This window comes from Apostichopus japonicus, chromosome 14 (genome assembly GCF_037975245.1).
Source record: "Apostichopus japonicus isolate 1M-3 chromosome 14, ASM3797524v1, whole genome shotgun sequence".
NCBI classification, from domain to species: Eukaryota; Metazoa; Echinodermata; class Holothuroidea; order Aspidochirotida; family Stichopodidae; genus Apostichopus; species Apostichopus japonicus.
In genome coordinates, this window is record NC_092574.1 from 8,841,214 (window position 1) to 8,855,063 (window position 13,850).

Sequence of the window (13,850 nt, forward strand, 5' to 3'; positions counted from 1 at the left end):
TGTCACCCATTGAAGAGAGAAAAAATCTAAAAACTTGATCCACCCTCAACCCCTGTCAACATTTGAATTTGGTTAGTCATGTTGCAAATTTAATTTTACATATTCATAGTTACATAATTGACAAATGATTTAAGAAGAAGAAAAGAAACCCACATGTAATGAGATTTTGAACAAATTTTTTAGATACTGGATATTGCACAATATTCCATTATAAACCATCAAAATTTTGTTGACATTTGTTACACATCTAATGACAGGACTTCTTTTAATATTAAATCTTGTCAATACCATATATCTTTGTATATATACCTCTAATGCAGACATTTTCAGTCCTAACTGAGAACCACTTACCCCTGCTCCTGTCGTCCAAACATTAAAGATGCAAGCAAAGCATCCTGTTTTGACAAATTGTTTTCAGAATCATTTGAGAAAAAAAAGATTTCTTTAAATTGATATTCTGTATACTGTAAGTGGATGAGTGGGAGCAAGTATGATGTCATTATGATGACGTAATAACAATGTTATTAAATATTATGTTGCTTTATATCTGTAGTTGTAATGTCATCTATCGTGTCTAGTTAAAAGTTCAGTGTTATGAGTTTAGTATCCTCTTATTCCTAAAATGTATTTGTTTTCAAATCTCTCTCTCTCAAAAAAAAAATTTATATGGTCATTTTAAGATGATATTGCATATCACATATTAAGATTGGATTCTTATTATATCATTCAGTATATACATGTGACAATTTTCTGATAATCATCTCAATTTAGACATTTTTGTCATAAATTTGCTCAAATAATGCATTTTTGAGATTGCCCTTCATTGCAGCAAATACCTGGTGTCTCTCCTACTGGACGCTGGACCACGCTTTTACCATTGCTTTTCATCTTATTCGTCTCTGCTGTGAAAGAGATCATTGAGGACTTTGTGAGTCATGGTCGTTGTCAGGCATTTTGTCTATCTGTCTGTCTGTCTGTCTGTCTCTCTGTCAGTGTTGTAACTTGGCAATTTAAATGTGTGTCCGTGTCATGGCAGTTTTATATAGGGTTTTTGTTTGTTTTTCATTGTTTGCCCATTCCAAACATCCACCAAACCTCCATGTATGTTTTAAGAGGCGGTGAGCTCTCAGGAATTCAGTCATTTATCTTGTGGTGTAACTTTTGAATGTTTTCTCTTTTTTTAAAGTGCCAGCTCGGTGTGTTGTTGTATATATAGTCAAGACACACATATAACACCACACACACTCTGAGTACACAGAGTTTATTGCAATTGAAGAAAGAATGAAATAACATAGTAAATAACTGGATCTAACTAGGTGGACAACTACCTTTGCTTGGAGGGGGCGCAGGGGGGGAGGGGGTTACTGTAGGAAGCTTCCAAAAAGTGGGGGCACAACATCAGAGGGGCACTCTCTCAATCCACAACCACCACTCGTTATGCTATAAACCGATGCACACCGGCCATATCACTTAAATATATATGATGTGTTAGTATGCCTATCAATACTATTTATTGAGACTGTTTATTGTTAATCGTGCTACAAAAAGATATGGGATGCCATTTTAGAAGTAGCATGTACTACATGACTAAAAATAAATAATTAAAATAAAATATTAAAATTAATAAAGGCTTAAGATATCCAAAAGACAGTTCCTCATCAAAGGGGCACATTTTATTTGAAAGTAGGGCCCATTTGCTATTTTGGAAAAAGTAGGGGGCACATGCCCCAGTGCCACCCCCGGCTCCTACCCCCCTGGGGAGGGGCAAGGGGTGATGCATAGAATCATACACAAGATAGGTAAATATACACACTGAACACTAAGAAGAGCTTAGTGGACATAAAAATACTGGAGAGTAAAGCAAGAAATAAAATTAAAACTTTCAGTTACATCTTCTTTGGACCATTGCGCTGCTTGTAAAGCATTTATATTTAAAAAAAATATCCATCATAAAGGACATTGACAGGAACAAGTTTAGCAAAGGAATGCTATTGAGAGGTTTTAAAAAAGGACTCATGCTACAAATACCAACATATTAATATTCAATAACACATAAGTATTATCGTCAAGTACTCAAGTTGTTGTCATGTACTGTAGAGGTGGGTAATAACATGCGTGGATACATGTGATCCTCATATTGTTTTTCCCTGTGCACAAAGACGTTGTTTCATTCTGATCGTCCTGTCAAGGCGACACCCTTAATAATAATAGGCATTTAGCTACGCTATTCATGGTAAACCATATCACAGCGCTTACAATACGTTATATTACCCCTGGTCAATGATAACCTGTCCCAAAGACAATCCCTCCAGTCGGCAGCAGTTATATACTGCGCCCAATAACAAGTTACCTCACAGGTAACCCATTCAACCCCTGGGTGGAGAGAGGCAAGTGATATAAAGCGTCTAAAGGACAATGAACTAGGCAGGAATCGAACCAGCAATCCTTGGATCACGAGTCCGATGCCTTAGCCAATTGGCCACCATGCTCTCAATACACCCTTCTGACCATTCTGATGTTTGTGTCTATATACAGTACATTATCATCCTGTATTGTCTTACAGTGGTTGCGTGATTCTGTTTCATTTTATAAACATAGATATGTATATATATCTATATCATCCATATATATAAAACTACTAGTCCCACACACTCAGCATTGTACATTTAATTACGCTTTGCACATTTAATGTCAATGTGGGCTACACACATTTACAAAGAGGTTTCAAAGAGGTGTACTATAAACATTTACATTCCTATGCACTCACGCACTCACTGTCCTCATACCATAAAGTTACACCACAACGATAGTCCCTGGATTTCTCAGGGCAAACGCTTTCCAGAGAGGGTTTTTCTTGCAGCCACTGCATCCATACCATTTCAATAAATCAGAGCGCTAAAAGTCGGCCCATATTATATATACATCAAATCCAAAAGTATTTGAAATGACTGCATGTTTCTCTGGTCAGCAAATTCCGGGTGTTTCCCCAACTGGCGAGTGGACCACAATTACCCCGCTGCTATTTATACTCATTGTAGCAGCTCTTAAGGATATTTTGGAAGACAGAGTAAGTCACATTGTCTCTCTCATTTTCCAAGTCCTTTTGCGAGACATATCCTCGACTTGATATAAATATTGCTGTCGGTTGTACTATGCAGTGAAATTGCAAAAAACGTAAATCGTATAAAGTCGAGGGTACACTATGTAAACGTAGCTTTATTATATTAAAAACATTAAGGGTATCAAATGAAATGGGGAGTCAAGCACCTGAAGTTGCCAATTAAACTTTTTTTGTTAAATATAAAATTTGAACAATTTTTTTATTCTATTTTAGAAATTATCGAATATCGTTACGCAGTGGGTAATGATTTCTGAATAATTCAAAATGGTGCACATTGGACAATAATTGAAGTTATTACCTCAATTAAAGTTATAATTTACTGCGTTGCTTCTGTTGGTTACTCTGTTATAACTGGATTTTAATTGGTCGACTCTGTCAAAACCTGCTAGTTGCAGCTAATGGGGGAGGTATCAATTGTTTTACAAATACTGTACATATATAATGAAGGTGTCAAATGTGAATTCGGTATCAATGTTTTGTTGTTTTTAGTTATTATACAGTGACTTCACATTTCAATTCTTTTCTCTATGTGTATGCATTTTGGTGAACATTTGTGACATGTTGTGGTTTCATTTGCATTAGTCTTCTAGTAGATATTATGTCTGTTGATCTCTATGTATATGTATCATCATTGTTCCTAAATAATAATTCTTCATTTTCGAAAATTGATTAGAGATATGTGAACATTTACAGAGAGTTGGAAACAGGTGGGTGGGGGGGGGAAGAGATCCTGGATATGTACTCACTCAGGAATGGGGGAGGTAAAGGGGGGGGGGGATGGCAGTTCCAATATATGCTTTAGTTAAGAACACTAAAGGAAATAAAACTACTTGTTCTAAGGAGACTTTTGGGAAAAAATGGTTGTCTATACATTTTCTAATTTTTTGTAATCTAAAATCTAACTGTGGCTCTTTTGGCTGTAGGCAATTGGTTTGGCCTGCTTTAATCCACGGCATATTTTTTTTTTTTGGAGGGGGGGGGGTTTAGTTCACCCGCAAGTATGTTGTAATTTAATATGAGAGAGCTATCTTTCCAATCAACAATGGTTATTTTTAATAAAAAAAAAACTTTCCTTTCAATTCCACTTTTAAGGGAAAACATTTTTTTATGATGTAATTTTCTTTCCTGCGTTAAGTTTAACTTATCAAGAAACCAAGTCACCCGATTGCAAAACAAATACTCCGGTCGATGACAAAGTTCATTATTGTGTTCAATTGTTTATTTACGGTCAGAAGTGTGTGTAGCAACTCAGGCCAGTGGATACAAAATTAGATAATGCGTTGAAATTTAATGCCCTCTGCTCTACTTGATAGTAATAGAAACTGCTAATATTTGCTTTAATTAAGAATGTCGCTCAGTTTTTCAGAGGGTTAATTTGATTCTCTCTGCTGCGATTTTCTTTTTCGCTTTATTTTCTTCTAGCCTTCTGTTGTTTTTTTTGTCTTTTAGAAACGTCATCAAGCAGATAACGAAGTCAACAAGCGTAAAGTTTTAGGTGGGTAAACATAGAACTGAAGTTTGTTTTTATTTCCTGTAAAACTTTAAAATATTGTAATTATTTTCTCTGATGGTATTTGCTACATGCAGAGATAATCAGGTCACCGCATTTCTGATTTCAGAGATGTGGGTTTAATTGCAAATGTCAACTTTAATTTCATCTTTAGAGGGCAACTTTCTGTCATGTCCAGTATTTCAGAATGAATTAAACAGAGGGACTTGAAAATCAAAAGGTATATGGATGTGTTAGTGCATGTCCCACCTCCCCCTCCACCCCCCTCCCCCCATACGGCACACATACACCCACACATCCAACCCTGCTGTTTGTGTTTTACAATACATTTTCAAGTGAAAGCTTTGTATTTAGTTCATGTGTGAAGTTTTTCTCACAATTATCTCAAATTTTGGAGCTACCATGATCATGATCATCATGATGATCAAATAATCGCGTAGCCCCGTTTCACCACGTCCAGTACCCAAGGCTCCTGGGTCGATCTCGTCCCAGCGAGCCCCAAAAGCTCTTAGTCTCCCCCCACATTGGCGTTGGGCGCTACGGTGGGGTGGGCATCCCTAGGGCCATTTACCGCGCCCGCGGCTCCTGCGGTATTGTGAGCGGTACGGTTTGTAGCAGAGTACTGCTGCGCTCGCGAATTACCCCGATTCTGACTGTAGCCGGACCTCGGCTACTTGAAGTTACTACTTTGCTGCGAGTCATATCGCGGATGCGAGGACGAGGCTGAGCAGGACATGTGCTCGTCTGCCTCCCTCAAGAACTTCATTCTCTCCGCCTCTTCCCGAAGTTTTTCGTCAAACTTGCCTTCTAAGAGGTCACTTCCCAGAATTGGCAGGTTGCGGAAACCGTCCGCCGTGGATCGGGATGACCAATTCAGAGAGTCCAATACCAGGTCTCGGCGTGTGATGGTGGCCTTAACAGAGACGCAGGCAAACTGATCCAGCACCATCCTGGAGAAGGGTCCCAGGAGAGCAACGATGGCAGCGGTATCCTTACGGAAGATATCCGATGCCTGTGCTTGCTGGAAAGACCTGTTCAGCAGCTCTGCAAAATGCAACAAGGCCGACGAGTATTTCATCCGCGCCCGGGAGGCCCTATCCACATCAAGCAGGGAAGACTCTTAAGGTCTTTGCATCCTTCCCCTGAATTTGCCTTTGCTATCCAAAGCACCCGCCGACCGAAGCCTCTCCTTCACCTGAGGCGGAATGTGAGGCGGCGCGAAAAGACTCTCCCAGTCTTCATCGCCTACATGGAAGGTGCGTTGGGCCGTTCGCTGGAAAGCTGTCCAGCGTTTCGCCTGCGCTACTGCCTCGAACCGTTCTCGACATTCAACATCAACCAGGATGGAGGCTCAAGGTTTTGGGGCGGCCGCGTTCAACGTGAACTTGGGTGCCGGCCCCTCCTGGGCAACCACCTTTACCTCGAAGCCGAGGACCCTGCGGAGGACCGCCGTTGCCTTCTCAACGGCCTCTGCCGAGATTTCCATGCCCCGTAGGGTCTCCTCGTCGTCTGCTTTAGAATCTCCGCTGAGAAGGCAGGCACTAGCCACGATCGACAGTGCGTCGTCGGCTCTTGAGGAGGGGTCGTCCCAGTGATCCCCCTGGGCCTCCTCAGGTTCGTGACTGTCCATTACCGGCGCCGGCAGCGGTTGCTGTGGGATGGACGGTGTAACCTGCTGTTCCGGGTCCGGTTGTCCCGGCTTTTGTAGCAGCTGCCCCAGAAGGTCCTTGACCTGGGAGAGGAGGGCCTGTCCTGCGTCCAGGGACTGTCTCCTCCTACGTTTCTTGGCTCTGCGACGCCCCGAAGAATGTCCACTTGAGGACGAGGGCGACGAGCCAGACCTCGACCTGTGTCGAAGCCGTCAGTGTCTTTCTCGGAATTTTACCACGACTATGGCTGTGGGTACAGCTTCTACTCCGGCTGCGGCGCCGGTCCGTACCCTCCTGGGAGAAACCCGCGAAATCCTTCCGGTGGTGGTCCAACAACCCCGGGGTGGATGTAAAAAGGTCCGCCACCGCCTGCCTGCGGGGGCTTGTGGACTCCACATGACCCGATGTGGATGGCCCCTCCTGGGGCCGCGGCTGTGCCGATGCTGCACAGGAATTTGTTCGATCTCACATGGGTACCCGTTCTGGGGGTGGGCTTAAGCCATCTTGTATGGCGGCCTCTGACCCCCCACGTTGAGGACTTATGCCATCTCGAATGGCAGCCTGGGGGTCCTTCGTCGGCGGTTTCTTCCCCTGCTTTGAGGAAGCCGCCTTCTTTCTCTTATCCACAGCTTTTTCCGCCAGCCAGACACTGATCGTATCCCAGCGCTCCTGGTTCCAGTCCTGGCAAATTGAGCAAGTTTGCTTGCTCCCACACAGGCGGCACTTCGGGCTCTGATCGTGCTTGTCCCATGCCTTCAAAGGACGGAACTGCTTACAGGAGCGGCAGTTATCCATCCTTCAAACTTATCCCGAAGAATTTCCCGAAACGTCAGGAAACGTCAGAGTATCTCAAAGCTGTGAAGACAAAAAATAGATAAACAGCACGGAATAGAGAAACTCTAACTGGATAACCTAATGAAAACTTGTATCTAGTAACAGTACATAAAACCTACTAACGAACGCTACCACACGACTTGCGGGAGAAACGAACTAAACAAAGGCAGTTACCTGACTGCAAAAAGTGTGTTAAAGTACTCGACTGCTGTACGTGAAATTAAACAACACGCTAGGACGACGCTACACTAACGTGCGGGCCTAGCCACGCTTCGTGAACAACGTTCACGAGGCAACCAAACGGTTTGAAAATCACAAAAGTTGAAACGTATATTCGACAAAAAGCAGTTCAAATGTGCAGGACATTGAACAGATGAACAAAATTACAAAAACAACGATAACAGTATACGATGTTATAGAAATATTAAGCTTTATTAAGAGCGATACTTACACCGAAGGCTGGCAATTACGGAAGGGAGATGGCCATACACACATACAAACAATTGCCAGATGCTAGAGCGAAGTAAATACAGTAATGCATAGGTTATATGAGGTGAGGGAGTACGTGCTGTGAATTCAAATAATTTATCATAAAACCTTTTGATAAACTATTTACAAGTGAATCAATGTCAATACTATGAATTAATTTGTATTAGCACTTTGCAAGTAAAAAGCACACAATTTGTTATGATTTTGCATAAATTGTGTTAATTTCTCTGGATTGTTCACAAAATGGGAGTTTTTCTCTTTGAGATAGCTTCATTTACCATAACAACTGTATTGAATAGTACTCAATCAATGTCAATAGGATGATCGTATTGACTTTATTCGTTTCAAAAAGTTAACCTATAATAAGGGTACGTCGACAGATTAAAAAACCGTTGAAAGTGAAATTAGTTTGTGAAGTAGGGTACTAAAAAATCTACCCTTTCACTTTGAAAAAGAATCTCCAAAAGTGAAAGTCATCTTCTGAAGTAGTTTCACCGTTTCTCGTGACCTTGATTGCAAGCGAATGGGAACCATCCAAACAGCCAAAATATTTGACAGGTGTTTCAAAGGAAGTCCCATTGACATATTCCAAGAGGTTTTTAATAATTCTTGAATGTGTAATGTGACTCTTGAAATTTATATGGTACTTTATTCAAGCCCTTGAAAACCTTTAATGTTGATAGCTAAACCCCCTCCCCCCACCCCCCTGCAATATTCTACTTACAATATGCAAAATTTGTGCCATGAAATGTTTACAGTGATTTGCAAGGTGGTTTCTTTTCTTTATCACATCAGTATCCACTGGTGATATGGTGCATATTAGTGTCTATCTAGAAGATCACTCATGACTTTATTCATAGCCTATTATTGCCCGCTTTTTAGCCTTGAAAAAGTCCATCTTTATTGGCTTCAAATTTTAGCTCCAAATTGCCTTGAAGTTCTTATCATCATCAATTGCTGTAAGACATTTAAGAATGTTGTACAACTGTCGACAATTAAATATCGTAACATTGGAAAGTGCATTACTGGTGACAGCCAAGTAATTGTTGATGTTGGAGCAGATGTGAATAGCATTTCACTTTCTAGCATATTGAATGCCTATAATTATAACCTCGACAGTGAATCTGTCGCCATAGTAACAGCTGTGACTATTAAATGAGATATTTGGTACAAGAATCATCATCTGCTTCTCTAGCCTACAAACAATATAACCATACAACAAAATTAGGCTCAAATTTAAACCTGCATATGAAGTATTATTTATAACATTAAAATTTGTGGGACACCAAATGTTGTGTCGTGTGTAAGGGATGAAGTGGATAGTATATTGCTACTTAGAAAACAGCTAGATGGTTGTTCCACATAGATAATTAGTACATGACTTGGTAAAGAATGAGAAAAGAAAGTCACAAAATTATCTGGAGTTGTCTCCTTTTTCCACAGTGCTACGAGAAGGTGAATGGCAACCTGTAAAATGGATCGAGGTAAGTGTTTTTCCAGTCAGAGAGATATTTGCGGCCTACTTGGAGACTGATTTTTTTTTTAATACAAGCCAATTACTAAGTAATTCATTGCTGTGTTAGCTGAATGCTTCTAGCCCTAGCTCTAACGTCAAGTTTTACCATCTTTAATTTTCTGGAAGAGACATGAGCAAAGTATCTCTTGAAAGTATATGTTCAAGTCGGGTGATATTGACGGGTATGAAAAGCTCTGTTGCTGCCACGGTGATAGTTACCATGCAGTCTGAAAAATGGGAAAAGTTTGGAAAATTAGGAAAAAAGGGAAAAGCTATTTTGGGGATTGAAAGTCCCTGAATTTTGAAGTTTAGTCTGGAAAAAGTGAGGGAAAATTCTCATTTCAGCAATTTCTTCCTATTGATAATGTTTCATAACTACTTAGAATTAGGAACAAATTTGTTGTGTAAAAGTCAGTATTGTATGTATAGGCCTACTCTCCTGTGTTTGTTGTTATGCTTCATTTTAGCTGTCGTGCAATTTAGCAAACATCATGTCTATCCTTACAATTAGGATCATGTACTGATTATTAGCAACACATGTTAAAATACAAGAGTTACAATTTTTAGGTCTAAGATAGGTAGCCTAACATGAGATTGTACCCAGTGTTTATAACACTAGGCTTTGTAGTAAACACTCCATGTTTGGTCTTGCAAAAAAAGGGCTGGAATTTTGTTGCTTAGAAAGCATAGGAACCATTTATGTGATGTTAATTTAGAGATTCTAACATACCACACAAAGACTTTCTTCTGAGAGATCATCAGGGATGGTGCCATTGATTGGTCCCTCGTTTGGAGAGGATAGACTCTTTTGGAGAGTAAAGAGATGCCAGTCTTAAAATACTCCATGTGCCTTTCTTTGTCGCCAGGTCGAAGTTGGAGATATCGTGAAGGTACACCGAGGAGAATTCTTTCCTGCAGACTTGGTGTTGTTATCCTCAAGGTAGGTGTTAACATTTAGTCTTACTTTATTTCATTTTAACGAACTCTCTCCCGGCATTTTTTCACAAACTCTCAATCTTTTGTTCTCTTGTCTTCTTTTATGACGCAGAGAATTCATATCCTCTCTCCTTTTGCCGTATCCAACCGTAAAAATTGAACATTTCCAGTCAACACTCGACAGTGCGACAGCAATCCTATTAAGAAATCATTCTGTGTCCACAAGTCTTCAATCTGAAAGCAATAGTAATAGTGTTTCACTTTTACATTCTATGCAAACCCTATTTTTACTTTTCAATTTTTTTCACAAAATAGTTTTATCTGGTATTTTGTAGCAAAGTAAGATGCAAAGTGAGCAAATTGCTACATAATGGAAATATGTATACCAGTTATATCTAGAGCATAGTATTTTCATTAATTTACAGGACACAAAATTTGTTTTACTCTATTAAAACTGCTTCTCAAAATGTAATACTAAAAAATACTTGCAGTGCTCCCCAGGCCATGTGTTACATCGAGACAGCACAGCTCGACGGTGAAACCAACCTCAAAATAAGACAGGGAGTTCCACAGACTGCTCATCTACTCTCCGAGACAGATCTGGGTAAACTGAACGGACATCTGGAGTGCGAAGCCCCAAACAGGCGGCTTTACGAGTTTACCGGGAATATCAAACTCATGGAGAGTAGCACAACGTGAGTAAAAATAGTACTACTAACAGCGACAATAACTATGACCCTAACAATTGAATAATGTTCATACAGGCCTGACCAAAGTTTCTTTTCTTGTTTCATTTTATTGTGTCGTATCAGCATCCAGCTTCCTTATGGTAATTGTTACCCGACTTGATGCATTTATTAAAGCCAATAAATATTCATAGAAGTTTATGGTGATATAATGATGTCATCTTAAATAACAGAAATTTAATTCAGATGAAAAATGGAGTCTCTTTTTCACTTTGAGAATTAAAAATATTCAACTGACATTAGGGGTCAAGAAAAGACTCATTTTCATTGGTGGGAAGTCATTTAGAATAGGACAGTCCCTAACTATAAAACACAGAACACTTGTAATTTATTCACATCACCCATCGTGATGCCCAGAGAGAAGTTTGTTTTGCTATATAAAGACTAACATTTATCCATGTTTTTGTACACATAGGGCTAGAGAGATGCCCAGAGAGGAGTTTGTTTTGCTATATAAAGACTAACATTTATCCATGTGTTTGTACACATAGGGCTTTACCTCTACGTCCAGAGCAGATTCTACTCCGGGGTGCAGTCTTGAGGAATATTCAATATATTCATGGGGTCGTGATCTATACAGGCCATGAGAGCAAACTTCTTATGGTAAGTTCAGAAAAAAATTAAAAGAAAATACACTAATAGAAATTGTTCAGTGTATGGAGAATACAGAGAATAGTCAATTGCATTTTCATATTTTATCGCAAGTTGTAACCAGAAACATGCAAAACAACACCTCTCCAAAGCATGTACACATAAAGTACAGGTTGATAGAAAATGGCTGTTGAAAATAACCTGAAACCTCCCTCCCTCCCCCTCCCCCTCCCCCCAATAAAAGTTAAAAGGTTTGTTAGGATTATGTTTTGATATAAGTTGACCTTTTCAAATATGCTCCTCAACTTTTCCTTAAACCCAGATTAATAGATGAAATTTTGAACATAAAAACTCTTGGATTGAAGTGTATCCAATTACTTGTGAATATTTTGTGACCTTGTCAGAGTATCGTAAAGTATTAACTTAACATCAAATGCAGATGTAATTAGAATACTGTTTTTCTCTCAACGTCAAGGACAAGTTAAAAGCTGTCCTGCTAAGATCTACCGTAAACGATCAAAAAATGATCAAATTACAGTCTGGTATCTGATAGAATTTTGCAACACTTTCAGGTAGAGAGTAGATTTTTGGGCACATTTTTGCCTTGTAATTTACCAGTACATGTTCTGTTTTTATGACCTCATCCTCTACATTGCTTGTTTCAAACACAATGATATCCGTGTTTGGTCTGTGAATTGCTTAAAGTCCTTCAACACTCTGTGATTTGATTGGATTCTTACGTTTTCTCCTTATTTTTAATTCCTCCATCAGAACTCTAAGGCAGCGCCATTAAAGAGGTCCACGGTAGATCGAACGACCAACGTCCAGGTAAAAACATCTTTATTAAATAATCTACCCTTGGATATTTCCTCTCGTTTCTAACGAACTTTATACCATCAGTCGAATTGATCCGTTCTTTCTTCAAGGGTAATTGTCTTTATTTACGTTGCTAATCCACTTCTTCTTACAAACCTTCCCCCTATTAAATGACTTAAAACAATAACGCTGAATTTTGTTTATGTTGGATTAAAGGGGTCGGTAATTGTTCATGGCCTTGTACGCTGCATTTTATGATCGGAAGGTGGAAGGCTTCTTGTCCTTCAGTTTGAATTGAACAAACGATTAAGTTTATAGCAGAATAATTATGGAAAAAGAAAAAAATGCTTTTAGGCTGACTTTTAAATTCTTTGTTGAGTGTGTGACCATTAAGCAGAGCAGAAGGATATGAAAGTAATTAAGCACTTCAGGTAAAAAAATTGGTATTTTCTCTCGTTCTTTTCCTAATAATCTGTTGATTTATTATTTTAACCATTGACTGTTTTTTTGCTCATTTAATAAAGATCCTCTTCCTGTTCACTATACTGGTGGTGTTATCCCTCATCAGTGCCATCGCCTCCGAGGTCTGGAACACCAAACATTACTACAAAGATTGGTATCTAGGCTTCTCTGGTAAAGACATTTTTATTCCTTCCACAGCCTTGAACTGATCTCTAAAACCCTGTAATTAAAACGTAATCAAGTTGGCATCGTCTCAATGTCTTCCCTTTTTGAAAAAAGAACACTATTTCATATTAAGGCACTTTAGAACGTAAGAAAAAACACTATTTCATAGGCAGTCACTTCAGAACTCAGTCTGATCAAATTCCAAATTGGGATAATGAACCCGCAATCAATTATAGACATCCTTTGCTCGCAAATATCCTCAGGAAATGTTCTTGCTTGTGAAGGATACATGCTCAGGATATGCACGTTATCTGTTCATGGAAACGCATGTTCTTTTCAGATAGTTGCAGTGCCTTGATACCTAACTCTTGTTAATAAGGTGTAGACTGCCTGCATGTTATGAACACTTACTCTTTCTTACTTCTTTTGAGGATGGTAAAAATTGACAATATCATTGACATTTGAAATTTTAATTACTTGGATAAACAAAGAAAAGATTTCTGTTTAAATCGTTAATGGTTAAAGCTCTGTTGCTGAGAGAGGAAGACCTTCAGGATTTGTAAGCATATTTGTATTACAAATGCTTGGTTGGTATAACCAAAGACTTGGTATTTATTATGATCAAACTTAAATTCAAAGGACATTCTCTTGAACTTTAATAGTTGCATCCAAAATACTCATGTGGTGGAATGGCAGTCTATGTATAGCATATGTAGGTATGTCTATAGAGCATTGTAGATGTCTGGTGATGTAAAAGTGTGAAAAGGTGAAAGGTGCACAGGCTTGCCTCGATTGTGAAATATCTACATCACATTCCACTGCAATATCTCTTTGATCTTAATTGGAAGCCACCATTTTATTCCTTTTTATTCCAACCGGGGTGGGGGGGGGTGGGGCGAGGTTAGGAGCCAGCTCTGACCCCAGGGATGATTATCTCAGTCTGCCTCCTTTTTGGAATCCTCACTTTTGCCTAGGACCCCTATTTGACCCAGGGCCTTGGAACCGTAGTCCCCTC

At 39.4% G+C, this 13,850-nt stretch overlaps 1 protein-coding gene across 11 annotated transcripts in view; it reads left to right on the forward strand.

Moving 5' to 3' along the window:
- LOC139980077 (probable phospholipid-transporting ATPase IA) overlaps window positions 1-13,850 on the forward strand; it is a 54,040-nt gene that overhangs the window by 14,234 nt on the left and 25,956 nt on the right. For 10 of the 11 annotated variants that reach the window (XM_071991445.1, XM_071991453.1, XM_071991450.1 and 7 more), the window contains 8 exons: window positions 830-928; window positions 4,571-4,616; window positions 9,047-9,087; window positions 9,986-10,059; window positions 10,547-10,750; window positions 11,293-11,404; window positions 12,164-12,220; window positions 12,733-12,841. In XM_071991445.1, coding sequence (XP_071847546.1) covers window positions 830-928; window positions 4,571-4,616; window positions 9,047-9,087; window positions 9,986-10,059; window positions 10,547-10,750; window positions 11,293-11,404; window positions 12,164-12,220; window positions 12,733-12,841 — 742 coding nt within the window. Of the gene's footprint in view, window positions 1-829; window positions 929-2,968; window positions 3,068-4,570; window positions 4,617-9,046; window positions 9,088-9,985; window positions 10,060-10,546; window positions 10,751-11,292; window positions 11,405-12,163; window positions 12,221-12,732; window positions 12,842-13,850 lie in introns of all 11 variants that reach the window. The other variant, XM_071991447.1, reaches the window with a different exon arrangement.